The following is a 14,735-nucleotide window of genomic DNA, read 5'->3' on the forward strand; positions in this document are numbered from 1 at the left end:
CACATTGATAAATTGAGGAAGAACAACATGGGATTTTACTCCAAAAGGATTAAAAAAAAAAAAAGGGAGAGAAACATCGGATCATAAAGGGCTACATCACGTGCCTTGTGCAGAATTTGTTGATCTTCTTATCCATAATGAGGTTGGGTTCGAGGTGTGGAGAGTTTTTCACCCTATTTTGTTTGTGTCCATTCTTGTCTAATTTGTCTAATCCCACTCAAATCTCGTGTTTTATGGGCTTGGCTCTAGTGTAAAATGAGTTTTTTTTTTTTTGAAAGGTTCTAGTCTAAAATGAGTTTCTACGCTTCATGATTAAAATGAAGAAGTTGAAAAATACGAGAAGAATAAAAAATAAGAAAAAAAAATAAATTCAAAAGGGTGTCCTTGTGGTTGCTTCAGCTATGTATCAGTGCCAATGGTGCTAATACAATCCATTATCTTGAATTGGATCAGTTCATCCCCGGACACGATAACAGTGGTGGCCAATAGGGTTACAATAATGCTATATCATAACCAATCTTTAAAATAATGGCTTATATCCCTTGTTATTTTTGTTTTTGTTTTTGTTTTTGAAGGATATTATATCCCTAGTTATGACCTGGATAAAGAATTTTGACATGGGGGACATTGGATATTCTTCTCCTGCTCCTACATGAGAAGAGTTTTGTGATCCTAAGGGTAACCACATTTTGTTGAGTGATATGAAGATAAAGTCTAACATTGGACTATCTCTGTAATAGGCAAAGAAATATTTTAATGGATGTTATTTGTGTTTAAGGGCAGAGGAGGTAGTGAATCAGCTCTTCATTCATTGTCCTTTTTCCCAAGAAATATGGAGGTGTATTTTGAACTTATTCAAAGTGAGTTGGACACTGCCCCCCCGGTGCGGATAAGATCTTTGATCTTTGGAAGTAAGGTTATAAATACTGAGAGGTAGAATTTTGTGCAGCTTGTCTCTCCTGGCAGTTTTATTGTCAATCTGGGAGGAACAACAGTCATCGGAGTCAGTGATCTGAGTGATAGAAATGGTTCAAGGAAGAATCATCTCCTGGGCTTCCATTCTCATGGAATTTGCGGGATCTTTCATGAAGCAATCTATAGAGAGGTTGAATGGAGGTCATTGAGGCTGGGTAATGTCTTTGGAACCCCCATGTGACTTGGGTTCCTGCCCCAACGGTATTTGAAAACTCAATTTTGATGGCAGTTCAAGGGGCAATCTTGGTCTTGTGGAAATTGGAGGGGTTACTAGAGATGAGCGAGGAGAGGTTCGTCGTGTACCTGATGGGTCTGTTGGGGTCTTGGATGCCTATGAGGCAGAAATTTGGGCCTCATGTATGGATCTAAAAGAACTCATATGAATGCTTGCTCCTCAATTATTGATGGTGATTCTTTATGTGCTATCAACTATGCTTCTTTGGCAGACAACTCGTCAAGGATGAAAATGGATGGAAGAAATTAGGGAGATGAGCACTTTTTTGGTATCCTTTTTCTTATATTCCCAGGGATGGGAATGTAGAAGATGATTTTAACCTAAAAGGTTTCCTCTCTCCAACTGTTTTTGTTTGGAGATTCTTTCCCTCTTCCTTTTCTTTCAATGAAATTCCATTTTACCCCCCAAAAAGATATAGTTGCTTTTCAGGTTTTTTTTAAAAAAAGCATATAAGAATTTTTCTTTTGAACCCTGCCCAAGAGTGCCAGACCAAGCATGGACACATGTCATGTGGGCATGACACAAATTTTAAAGATTGATGCGCTGTGTTTTCAGCTTCACAAGTGACTAAAAGACACATCTAAAGTAGTAATTGCCTCCATAATTTCATCGATAATTGATGCCAGTTCCAACTCTGGCAGTGGTAGTTCTTCACTCCCATTGCCGGTCGCAGGCCTGGATGAAATAGGAGGGTTGCGGCAGGTAGGCAGCTGTTGTCAAACTTTGGCCACAGCTTCTTGTGAATCCTGACTAGCCAACCCCAATGAGTCGGGAGAAGGCTTAGTTGATGATGAGTTGAATCCAGGCTCCATGGATCTGGATTCTTTTCCAAAGACTACTTGATTGCAGTAGAAGGGTCACCCTCAACAATTAGCCTTCTGTAAAGCATATAGCTGAAATCTTGGGACCTCCTAAAAGAGCTTTTGCCTTAGCTTCGCTCGTGTCTCTTACTTAAGAGGGCCTGAATATACTAAAAGAGTAACTGCAAATCACTTCATAAACACCTTTGGGTTCAGGTCAGCAGGTTGCCAAAAGAAATCTTCATAAAAAATAAATTAAAAAAAACTAAGCTTGAAAACCTCCACCAGCAAAGCCTTCCACTTAATCATGTTAGATGACTTGTTGTCTCGGGTGTGTCACGACCTTCCAATTATAGATCACATCTTGCGCACTATTCCATCATTACTTTCTCACAATCACCCAGCTTATAATGTAAATCTTGATTTCTACTCTTTAGTTTCATTAACAAAGATTCTTCCTCGCTGAAAGTACCAGTTCTTCGTGTCACCCCAAAGAAAAAGTAATAAATAAAACATGAAACCATATTACTGCAAAATTCTTTAGGTAACTCCAAACACTTTGCGTGTTCGAATATTGTCCACTACCACTGTCCAAGAAAAAGAATTGGGGTGCTCCGCCCCTCAGCTAGATAAGCACATGAATTTGTCGTAAAAAGTGAATGAAAGATTTGGATGAAAACATACCTTGAGGATCCCACCAAAACTCTCATGTCTATTCCTACCCTTGGGATGTCTAGTTGACCCTACTCTTGAGCTTTATGTATCTCTTAAAGTGTTCATATAGTGTTCCGAAGATGAATAATGAGGAAGAAAGTAGAATTTATCACTTTGAAATTGACTTTCTTGTTCGGATTTTGAAATTTATGCAGGGTATCCTAACAGCTACTGTGTTGTCAGTTATACCCATGATTCGACCATTTCAATGGCAGTGTTTAATGCTTCCAGTAAGTTCAATAATCCTTTGACAACTTACTGCTTCTATCTTGAAATTTTTAACCCATATAAAATATTTGTCATGGCGGCATGGCTTGTGGGTTTCTTAGAAATCCTGCTATCAGCCATCGAAAGATATACCCCATTTCATGTCATCTAATTTTACCTTAGATGGGCTTGAAATTTCAGATTTCTATATTAGCTGGTGAAATATGTTGCTATTGTTCTTTTTTTTTCTTTTCTTTTCTTTTCTTTTTTTTTTTTTTTTGAAATATTGAAGTTGTTAAAGCTACATTGAACTTCAAGGTGAATCACAAATCTGATGCCGAAACAATGATCCAGGAACTTTCTAAATTGACTGCCTGTATAGGAACACAAGGATTAAGGTGAAGTCCGGTGTCAATAACTGTTCAGATGTCCTTGATTGTTCTTGATATTCATGTCCGCTTCATGTCTTTTGATCTTGATGTTCATGTCCGCTACCATGAATCTGTTACCTCTAAAAGTGGGTGTAGCAAAAAACGTCAGAGATTTATTTAAAGAAGCCGCTAGCTTTAGGATGGATAAAGTGTGATGGCTGATTGTCTAACCCTTTTTTTAGGTCTTAGAATTTATGAATTCCTGATGGTTGATTGAAGGGAATCTCTTGACAAGAAATATCTTTGTTGAGGATATATAGTGTTTTACCAAAGTCCAATTATCTCTGTCGTCTTTATAATCTTCACCAACATGAGATTCCTGCCAGTAGATAATTAGTTTTGAATTCATTCAATTCATGTGAATTTTGTGAAGATGGTCTCATTTTTCATGTTAACATCTGGTACGTGGTTATGCATGTAGTATTATGTTAGTGGCTGATGAGTAATTCAAATTATTGGGAGTTTTTCATTTACATTTGAGTCAGAAATGCAATACGTTGAGACACACAAGTACATGCACAAACTCACAAATGTGGTTGCATGCAATTGTGTACCGTACCCTTGTTTTCCACATGGAGCTGGGCATGTGTTCCTGGAACTTTGATATATTTTGTTGATTCAACAACATCGATTGTCGCCTATGCTAACCCAAGGGGAAAGTGCAAACTCAAAAAGATGTTAGAAGGCCTGCCCTAGTAGATGGAGGAATCAGAACCACAGCACAGAGTCGTCAAAATCTGTCAAAGCAAGAGCAATAGTCGAAAAGGTTCCCAAGAAGGGCTACATTTGCGTCAGGCCATGTGGGGACCCCGATCCCTTTTATTTGGTGGCAATCAGCTATTGCCAAATTGACACTATTTCTTCTGCCAAATCCCTGAAAGAGAATGTTGAGGCTATTATCAATACTCTCAAGACTCATTAACAAATTTAAACGGTCTCATCCATGCATATATCTGTGTGCAAATTTGCCTATCAGGTCAATTGCTTGCAATGTTCTTCTACAAGTAACTGTGGTGTTGATGAAGTGGTCTTGTTATGTGGTTTACTTGATAGTGGTTTGCTTGAATTTATGGATGCCTGGGGAGCTTAATTTACAGGTTGTGAGTTTGAGTATCTTTATTTCACAACCATCATCTTATCTGGCAACTCATCAAGCTTCCTTTGTGATGCTTTAGTTTCACTTGCTCAACTTTTGAGTTGCCAGTGTAACATCTTTTTGGCAAATTTGAAGCTTCTGTGATTTGATTTGATGTTGCATTTGTCTCTTTAGTGCTTTGGATAATGCAGATAGTGTTGTCAAAATTGTTATCATATCGCAAATTGTTATAGGGCCTAAATCATATCATAAATAGTAAGATTTTTTATAATTTTCTTAAAAATATGAAAAATATAAATAAATCAGAAAAAAAATTAAAACTCATCAATCATCCTTTTGCCATCAATATGCACCAAAGAATACGATGTTATGATTGTGTTATAGGATTCTTATCTTTTCTATATTTTTATAGTTCAAGAAATTACCATTAAAAAACACACAAGGATCCTCTAATAATTTATGTTCTTGTTACCTTTCTTGAATGTAGAATCACATTAGAAAAGCGGCACTTGATACTATAGACCGATGAAAAAAGAGATTTTGATTTCTAAACATCATTCCACAAATACATGTAAGTTAACATGATCTCCATAAATATTTTCCAGATAAGTCATATATCAATTTGGTGTTTTGACTAGTTAAGAAGTAAGAAATCATTAAAAAGCTAAATGATCTAATGTCGAAGAGATAGCATTTAATCTCTTATAAATAACAAATAAAATAATTTACATTTTCTAAATGATTCTTAAAGTCCCCACCAATTTGAATACATAAGTTGTAAGTCTAATCAAGCTTAAAACAGAAGAGAACAAGTATAATTTGAATTGTAAATCAGGATTTGAATCATAAATCGTAGGATTCAAATCATAGACTCGTAGGATTTGAATCGTAAATCGTAGGATTCATATAAAAAGGGATTCAAGGTGGGATTCAAATTGTTTTGCTTAAGATTTGGCTCAAATCGTATATCGCAAATCGCAAATCGTAGGATTTTGAAAACACTGCAGATAGTCTTGCTGATTAAGTGAAATTCTAAATGTTTTAAATTCTGGGTAGCAATCTCAGTTTTGTTTTGAAAGCACCTTGCCTTCTCTGTACTTCTATCTTGATTTAATGGTTTGAAGTATTTATGTAGCTGCAACAGATTAGGTGTAAGTTACTCTGAGACGTTATCTTAATCCTTTTCAGGTTCTACCAAGAAAGATGATTGATTTTCTCGATGCTCCGGTCCCATTCATTGTGAGTCTGGAATTTTATTCTTCTTAGTAACATGTGAATTTGATGAAGCAGGAAAAAATCTTGATAGTGTCGATAGGATTGAATCATTTGCGTAGATTTTTATTTATTTATTTTGGAACAAAAGAAATTAATGAAAGATCAAAGAGGGACAGTAGTCCCATTTGAAAGATCCACACTGTGCAAGCCTTCAAATGCTAGTGCTATGACTGCATTGTTGACCAATTTTTTCATAGAATTATACAAATTATTTAATCTGGAAAGGTCCTAATTTCGTTGAATACATGGCACAAAGACCACTGTTCACCACCAAAGCAATCATGTCTCCTTGTGCTGGTGTGCATGGACATGGGTCAATCAGACTTGAGAAGGCCGATGACATGTTTCCAGCAGCATCTCTTATAACTCCCCATACACCTGCCGGACCCCTTAGCCTCTCCAAAGCCCCACTGATATTCATTTTGAGAACCCTGGGAGGAGAAGACCAACCATTAAGAGTCTTAGGTCCATTGAGGAATATGTCACCAAAACAGACCAATCTTTCTCGATGTCCTTCACCAGCCGGCTCTTGGCCTTTTTTTGGTCAATTGAATGAAGGTTTGATTTTTTTTTTTTTTTTTTCAATTGAAGTCTCCTTATTCACTTGTTCTCTGATTGTTTCTTTCCTTCTAAACCTCCCATCAAATTGCGAAAGGGATGAGGCTCCAATGAACTTTGCTTTTGCTCTGACATGGTCTGCTGTTCCAACTGATAACAGTCTCCACAGCTGGCTGCTTTTAACCCATGCTAATTGAAACTCTGATAGGAAACGGTTTCATAAGGATGGTGCAATCGAACAGTTAAGGAACAAGTGCTAACCATTTTCCTTGTTGGTTTTGAACATAACAAATCTATTTGGAAAGGAAACGACCCTATGCATCAAATTTTCCACTGTTAGCACCTTATCAGGAATCACCATTCATAGAAATGCCAGTACTCTAGGCGGAGCCGCCATCTTCCATACAGGAGCAGTGAACCGGACCTTTTCAGTGCCAGGTAAATTTCTGATGAATTATTTGGCTGAGAGGATGCCTGATGAGTCTAGTCTCTCTTCAAGATTTTGATATCGTTTTCTTGTGGATTGGAATGAAACTCTTCCAGTAAATGAAGCTAGGCTTGAAAATCTTCCATCTCCTTGTCCTTGAGGTTCCCTAGTGTGATGGTCCGTACCCACCTTCCCCCACATTGTTCCATACATTCTCTCACCAGAGCATGATGATTGCGTGAGTGTGCATGGCCTTGTGAATTCACATACGAAGGCATTGTTCCTGATTCATTCATCTTCCTTGAAATATAGTGAGTCATCCCTCTTGACCAAAAATCAGAAACATTCAGACAGTAACTTTCCCCATGGCTAGGATTGATCTCCCATTGCCATAATGTCCTTCCAAATCTTTGACACAGGAATTCTGAGATTGAGGCCGAGTTCACAATCCAATTCGAAGCCTCATATTTTTCTGCAATCACCCTGTGCCACAAGGCTTTATTATTATTATTATTTTAATTTCCTGCCAAGCCTCCATCATGACTTGCTGAGAAGGCTCTGATTCCTATCCCATAATCCTTCGAATTGAGTCCCCCTTCCTCTTTTTTTTTTTTTTTTTTAATGGACTTGTTCCCCTCCAACCAAATGGAATTTCTTCTTGTGTGTTGAGCTGCCCCATTGGAAATCCTGCCGAGTTTTCTCAACCTACAGTGGAAATGCTTGTCAGCATCTCCCTCTTGCATCTGCATAACATAATGCTCATCAGCACCTCCATCTTGCATTTGTATAACATAATGCTGCAAATGCTCATCAACATCTCCCTCATACCACAGAGGGATTAAGCTTGGCAGTCTGCAAATGTCCTTAAGATAAATCTCTTGAAGAAAAAGAAAAGAAAAGAGGAAAAAAAATAATTCAGACAGTGATTTAGTAAACTTGACCTGTAGTGGCTGTGTGAAGTAAAGAAATGTAGCAACTTCCAGTGTCCATAATAAAAGAACATGTCAGTCAATTTCATAGGGGTATCATCTGTCCATGAAATACTGTTTTGATGCTTGGTATGAGTCATTGGGTGATGAAATCTTGATGCAAGCCTCTGCAACATGAGTCTCCAACAGAGCAATTTTGCATGTGGCCAAAGCCATTGAGCTACGGGTCATAATTTGGCTGTGCACATGCATTAGTTTCCAGTTTGAGATTATGTTTTCTTATAAATGTATTTATTTCTCTAAATGAACTTGGTTACATATTGAATATTACAATACCAATAATATATTGTTCTTTTTCTATTTGATTTTGTAGGTTGGTGTACACAGCAAACCATCTGATATGAAGTCAAAAACTTCCAATCTTGTCCACATTAATGTGCAGAAGGACCAGGTTAGCTAATTTTAAAAACTACTAAATAACTAGAGTGTTCTCATATTTAAATTTCATATGCATTTAACTTCTTCCTCTTATTTTCTTGAAATTAACTGCTAGAAGGTTTACTAGCATTCCTTTGGAGATGTGAGATATTTTAGGCACATACTGGGAAAAATATTTGGTGTTACAATGGAAGCTATAAGTTTGGATTCTATATGGTTGTGGTTTGGGAAACTGTGCTGTAAATATAGATAATTGTTTGCTGCATAGATGATCTGTCTTCTACACATCGTTGCAGTTGTAGATAATTAGTAATTATGATTGCTGCTGACAGCTTGACAGCATAATTTGTTCCTCAGTGAAGTTGTTGATTTGTTGTTTATTACCTGTAAGCAGAGGTTTCTCATCTTTTTTCCGCATGTTTTGAACCATGCAGGTGAAGGCATCTTCATTGCCCCAGCTTCCTCGTCAAAGAGAACTTGTCACAGAACTAGGGCCGATCCATGCTAGACTTTCCTGTGAAAACTTCATAGCCAAAAGGCATCCTGTATATAAGTGTAATGAAGTGCAGGTATTTGCAGATTCTCCATCCGCGCTCCATGTTACACATGTTTTCATGGTTGGGAGTCTTGCTTCAGTTGAAGCACTTCATTGCCTTCACTAATATATCCTCATTCTGCTTTGCTAAAGAAAACTTCCTGAGATGTTGTCAAAGTGGGTAAGGAACATATATGATTGACTTGTAGCTAACTGTGAGTTTGAGCCTGTATATCGTTTGAAGGCGTTCTTCACGTCTATGTTGATCTCTTGGTTTCAAGCCCAGCTTACCTTCCAAAGGAACAGAAAAGATAATGATCCGGCTGCCTTAAGCACATAACCTCTTATAAATAGGAAGCATATCTTTCTTTTCCCATGATTATAGATTATATGTTTGCGAAATGTCTTTCTTTTATTCATGACAGTTCTTTACAAGCCTACTGATATAGTTGGGTTTGTTATCTGTAATCTTCTTCAGAGCTATCCACCCAAAACTTATTGTGGCCGCCTCAGTCTTTTAGTTTCTAACACATTTAAAATGTTTTAGAACTTCCATTATTAGTTAACAGTAGCAATCACCTGATCCACTTCCATGATGTCTCTGGTAAATAAACTCAGAATATATATTAATCCCAAATTTTCCTTCATCCTCTAGGTGAGCTCAAACATGATATCTCCTCTTCTTCTTCTTCTTTCTTAATCTGGAGACTTTTATTGGTTACCTCCCTCCTTACAGGTATTGCTTGATACCAATTAGTGCTGGTGGGCCCGCTACTATGTTAGATGTGAATCAAATCACTTAATTTGTGCTCAGATATATGTATTAGATGTGCTGGTGGGCCCACTGTTATCGATGACATTGTCAGCACCATGTGTAATGCTATATCTTCTTTTTTTGTTTATTATTTAACTTTCATATATGAAGGTTATGTATCTATGAAGGCTACATGTTTGATATATGAAGGTTATGAATGTGCCTTTGCATCTTGCTCTTTATTGTTATTTTGGCGATAATTATCTATATGGGTCATGTTGCAGGCTGAAGCAGCCCAACAGTTTTTGAATGTCATGAGAAGCTACTTGGAGTCACTTTGTTCCAATTTGCGGACTCACACTATAACCAGTGTACAATCAAACAACGACAGGGTTAGTGAAAATTAAAGCACTGCTACCTAGCACTCTCATATTTCCCTTGGTCCAGTGCAATGTAGCTGTCAATTAGCAATTAGCTCTTATCTTTTTTACAAATTTCCTTGAGTCTGTTATTATTATTATTTTTCTCCCCCTCTGTCAGGTATCTTTGCTTCTTAAGGACAGCTTTGTTGATTCCTTCTCTAGTAGAGACCGACCTTTTGTTAAGGTATTTTATATTGCAATCATCTTCTTCATATATGCTTTTTTACCTAGTTCTTTTTGGCTCATTTGTGCTGTAGGGATTGGGTTTTTCCTTTCCAATGGAGCATTAGTCAAAAAAAAAAAAAAAAAACTATTTACATGCGAGCATGTAAAGATAGAGAATATCTAATCACTTGCCTAAGAGAAAACTGATCCCAGACCCAACCATAGACCAAATTCTAGATATGAAAGAATGTATGTGGCTGACTGATAAGGGTGTCAATGTGCCCAGTCTTGGGGTACCTGTACCCATACCCATGTCAGGCTTGAAATGGGCACCCATACTTTTACCCTCTAGGGTGTTGGTATACCCATTAGGGGTACTGAAGATTATATTTTACAGAAGGAAAAAAAAAAAAAAAAAAAAAACTATGATTTTTTCTTCAAAAAACATAAAATATAACATGATAGCATTCGATTTGGGACTTAAACTCTGTGTTTTTTAATCAATCACATGATAAAAAGCTAAAAACTATTATAGTGAAATTGCATGCCTGAGGTACAAGTAATTAAAATATATACAGTCAAAATTGTGGGCCGTAGATTAGAAAAGCTAAAAACTATTATAGTGAAATTGCATGCCTGAGGTACAAGTAATTAAAATATAAACAGTCAAAATTGTGGGCCGTAGATTAGATGTAAAATAAAACAAAAGTTAAGCTTCTTTTTATCTTTCCGAAAAAAAGAGAAAAAAGTTGAGCTTGTTTAATTATCCGTTTATTGAATTAGTGAACATTTTTTGGATGGTCAAATTTGGAAAATATCCAATGGTCCTATTTCAACAAACTAGTGTCTTAGAGTTGGAGGTTAAGATTGTTTTACCAGTCTGATTTTAGGTCTATTACTTAGCGACTTTGATTTCCACAATTTACTTGGTTTAATTTGAAATATTTTTCTCCGCGTGCACAATTTCTAGGTGCTTGCATATCATAATGAAATTGCATACCCGAGGTACAAGTAATTGAATTATAAAGCGTCAAAATTGTGGGCCCTAGATTAGATGTAAAATGAACAAAAAGTTAAGCTTGTTTTTATCTTTCCCAAAAAAGAAAAAAGTTAAGCATGTTTAATTATCTATTTATTAAATTAGTGAACATTTTTTGGATGGTTAAATTTGAAAAATATCCAATGGTCCTATTTCAACAAACAAGTGCTTTAGAGTTGTTAAGATTGTTTAACCAGTCTGATTTTAGTTCTATTACTTAGGGGGCGTTTGGATCTTAAGTTACTTAAGATAAGCTACTTATGCCTTAAGTAGCTTATTTTGGTTTCTACTTATTAAATTGAACTGATTAAGTAACTTTTTAAGTAACTTCAAATGAAAAAGTTACTTATAATTGATCATAAACCAAACTTATCTCAAATAAGTTACTTATCTACTGTTGTATGTAGAAAAAGTAAGTTATTTGGTGGTGTCCAAACAGGCCATTAGCGACTTTGATTTCCACAATTTACTTGGCACGATTTCTAAGTGCTTGCATATCATGCACCATACGCAGCTGAGTATCAATAACTCCCCATTTTATTACGACTCTTGATTTGGCATATAAATTCTACAAAGACTTTTGAGTTGAATATATAAGTTGTACATGAGTCCTACACAGCAGCACTTGTACTGCAAACCATTTCAAACCTCAGGTGGGCCACATGGCTCTCCAGATAGATGATAGGTTTGATCTAGACGATCCACTTTTTTAATACATGGAATTGACACACATTAGTTATTATTTATTTATCTATATATAATTGGGTTCAGATATGGGTTGGGACATGCCCACGCTTGACCCATTTATTAATTGGACTAAAAAAAAAAAACCCCACATCCACACCCATTTAACTAACCCATACCCAGCCCATGTTGGGCCAGTTTCGGGTACCCAGCCCAGCCCATTGACACCCCTACTGACTGTCATATCCCAAACACACGTCTAGATGCCTAGTTCTGGTCCCAGTGTCTCCTAGAGCTGAATAGACTTGGGCAGGCTTCATTCCCTCAACATCTCTACCAAACAATCTGCAACCAAGGATTCTCTCCAGAATTGAGCAATCCCAGAAAACTAGATTCAGAAAGTAAAAAACCAAATGTGAGACCCCGTGTGAAATTAATTTGATCATATAAAATCCATACATTCTAACCCACAAAAAATTTTGATTTATGCAGCTATTTATAGAGACACAACTATTCACTGTTCTATCAGATTCACGGCTCTCGAGCTATGAGCATGAATAGTTCTAACTAAAGGACCTGTGCCAAGTTTCATACATTAGTTATGAGCTCCAACATGTGAAGAGCAGGAGTCGGCAGTCACACAGTGCAAGCAAAGAAATGCAGAGGAAGTTGACAGGAATTCACTGGTCTTACTGCACATAACACCGCCTCTGTCAGCCTTCATCAATCACCTTGTCTTGGAGCGCTTCAACAAGAAATTATTCCATGCTGCAAAAACCACCCAAGCTGCATTTGTAACAGAATAATCGCCGGCCTTGACACGAATGCCTGCCTTGAAAGTCCCGGCCAATAGAGTTGCCTGTATCCCGAGCTTTATTAAAGGGGATATGATGTGGACTTATCAAACTCTTCCATGTGTCCATTAATTGTAAATTTGTAGTTGATTAACACGCTTCCAACAGATCAAGATTATGCGGGCTTTATAAGAATAAATCCATATTCTTTGTGAAATTCAATCAGAGATTTCATGATTATCGATGTATTTTGTGAAATTCAATCTGTCCGGGGGAAAAGATAACATCCCATTAGGAATAGGATACTTGGACCGTCCATCAATCCCAAGTCTAGAATGCATTTTATGGGCTACCTTGCAAAAATCACACCCAGTTTGATGATTAGGTCCATTGGTAAGATGGGATGTAATGGCCTGGAGTAAGAATATTCTTGTGAAGACTAGGTGGCTTGATGACCTAATGACTGCATTCCCATCTGGTGGGCCCCTAAAATTGGACCAACCAAATGTTCATCACTCTCGAATCAGTCCCTCAAACGAACCAGAAAACAAATCCTTGGATGGGAAGAAAATGAAGTGCTAGCTTCATCTGAGCGATGTGATTTCTTAATCCTAGCACATTCGAGGTAGGGCATAGGGCACACAAAATGGAAGGTTCTGATTAGATCATTTAAGCATGCATGTTGTGCACAAGGGTGGCATTGGGTGAGGTGGCCTGCCTGGACGCCAATGATCCTGACCTGGCTCTGGACTAGGCTTGGACCTGTTAGCTTTACACGGGCCAGGTGCAGCCTGAATAAATATATCCTACAAATATGCCATTCCAATGCTCAGTTAGGCAACCCATGCTTTCTTTAAATTAAAGCATTGTTTTTGTTCCTCTAATTGTCTATTTCTTTGTGCATGAGATTAGGAACATTCAAGTGTGAAATTGAGATTTTGTCAATTTTTGGGCCAGGCATGGGCCTTGGGCCTTTAAGTTCCGGTCTTGGTTGGGCATGCCACGCAGGGGTCCTTGCTACCCATAGTATGTGTGCCTCATCATAAATGTTTTCACATAGGAGTGAGTATCAGTGTATCATACAATGCATGGCCCATAGTTTGTGTGGAATGTTTGAGTTTACGGTTTGTGCTAGTGAGTTTCATGGTTCCATGATCCATTACATTGATTTGATGGGCCTCAACGCTGATGGCTCATGAACCAAAAGTCCTCCAGATTGGAGATTGTAACTACAGTATTGTAACTATAGTATATCTTCTTTTCTTGGTGGAATTCATTGTTGCTGGAAATGATTGCTGCATTTTCTTTCTTAACCAGCTACTTGGTGGTCACCTATCTAAGGGTTAGGTTTCTCCTGTCGGATTTTGGTGCATGGGCCATCCACAGTGATGTCCATAATATCTATGGTTTGCATAACTGAATCACGGGCCCACTTGGACAATTTGAAGACCCAAACGTACTGACCTACACCCTATGATACCTCTTTAGGATATACCCAAAAATAAAAATAAAAAATAAAAAAATAGATGCGTTAAAAAAAAAAAAATGAAATTAGGTACGCATTGTGGTCGGTCACATTGGCAATGAATCCAAACCGTAGAATGTGTGGGCCGCTGCAACCTTTGCACACAGGTCACAACAAAGTGGCTGTGGAGCCCCCTCATATTTTTAGTTTTTCCCTTCTAAAACATCATTGTTTATCCCTTAATGGGGTCGTCTCAGCTGCAGCTGGTTGAACCATAGGTTATTGCCCAACCAACACATGAATGTCAACAGCGCATAAGACATCCAATACAAAAAGCGAGCTGATCCACTGATCGTGTGGGTCATGTTTGCACCCGTTTTAGTTTTTGGCGCACCTCGTGGACTAATGAGAAGCTATCACGTGTTCGCACTACGCCCTTAATAACAGTAAAATCAACAATAAAATCATAATTGCGCTTGAGGATATCTTTTGCCCCACCTAGTTTGGAAACATGTCACCAATCAAAAGTAAAGAGGTGCACGTTTCCATAAAAGATGAAGTGACCAATGACGTTTAGCTCTAATTTGTGTGGCTTATGTTATCAAGGCAACGTGCTCACCACGTCTATAAAAGACTCACCGAGGAAAGGATTTTATCATAAAGTTGGATATGTTCGGTAAGGTTGTCTCTCACAATCCCTTCCAAATAGGAGATCTTAGAGACATTCAGTGCTCTCATGGAAATTACGAAGATTCGAGAATTAGACCAATGTCTAAACAAATGGGAACCAAT

General features: G+C 37.6%; 1 protein-coding gene across 5 annotated transcripts in view; it reads left to right on the top strand.

Annotated features, from left to right (window-relative positions):
* LOC131240674 (uncharacterized) overlaps nt 1–12,689 on the top strand; it is a 63,125-nt gene extending 50,436 nt beyond the window's left edge. For 4 of the 5 annotated variants that reach the window (XM_058239060.1, XM_058239061.1, XM_058239063.1 and 1 more), the window contains 7 exons: nt 2,880–2,954; nt 5,647–5,697; nt 8,021–8,098; nt 8,520–8,654; nt 9,659–9,766; nt 9,915–9,980; nt 12,177–12,689. In XM_058239060.1, the coding sequence (XP_058095043.1) occupies nt 2,880–2,954; nt 5,647–5,697; nt 8,021–8,098; nt 8,520–8,654; nt 9,659–9,766; nt 9,915–9,980; nt 12,177–12,245 (582 nt within the window). In that variant the 3' untranslated portion in view covers nt 12,246–12,689. The remainder of the gene's footprint in view (nt 1–2,879; nt 2,955–5,646; nt 5,698–8,020; nt 8,099–8,519; nt 8,655–9,658; nt 9,767–9,914; nt 9,981–12,176) is intronic. The other variant, XM_058239062.1, reaches the window with a different exon arrangement.
* The last annotated feature ends 2,046 nt before the right edge of the window (nt 12,690–14,735 follow it).

This window comes from Magnolia sinica, chromosome 3 (genome assembly GCF_029962835.1).
Source record: "Magnolia sinica isolate HGM2019 chromosome 3, MsV1, whole genome shotgun sequence".
Classification (NCBI taxonomy): Eukaryota; Viridiplantae; Streptophyta; class Magnoliopsida; order Magnoliales; family Magnoliaceae; genus Magnolia; species Magnolia sinica.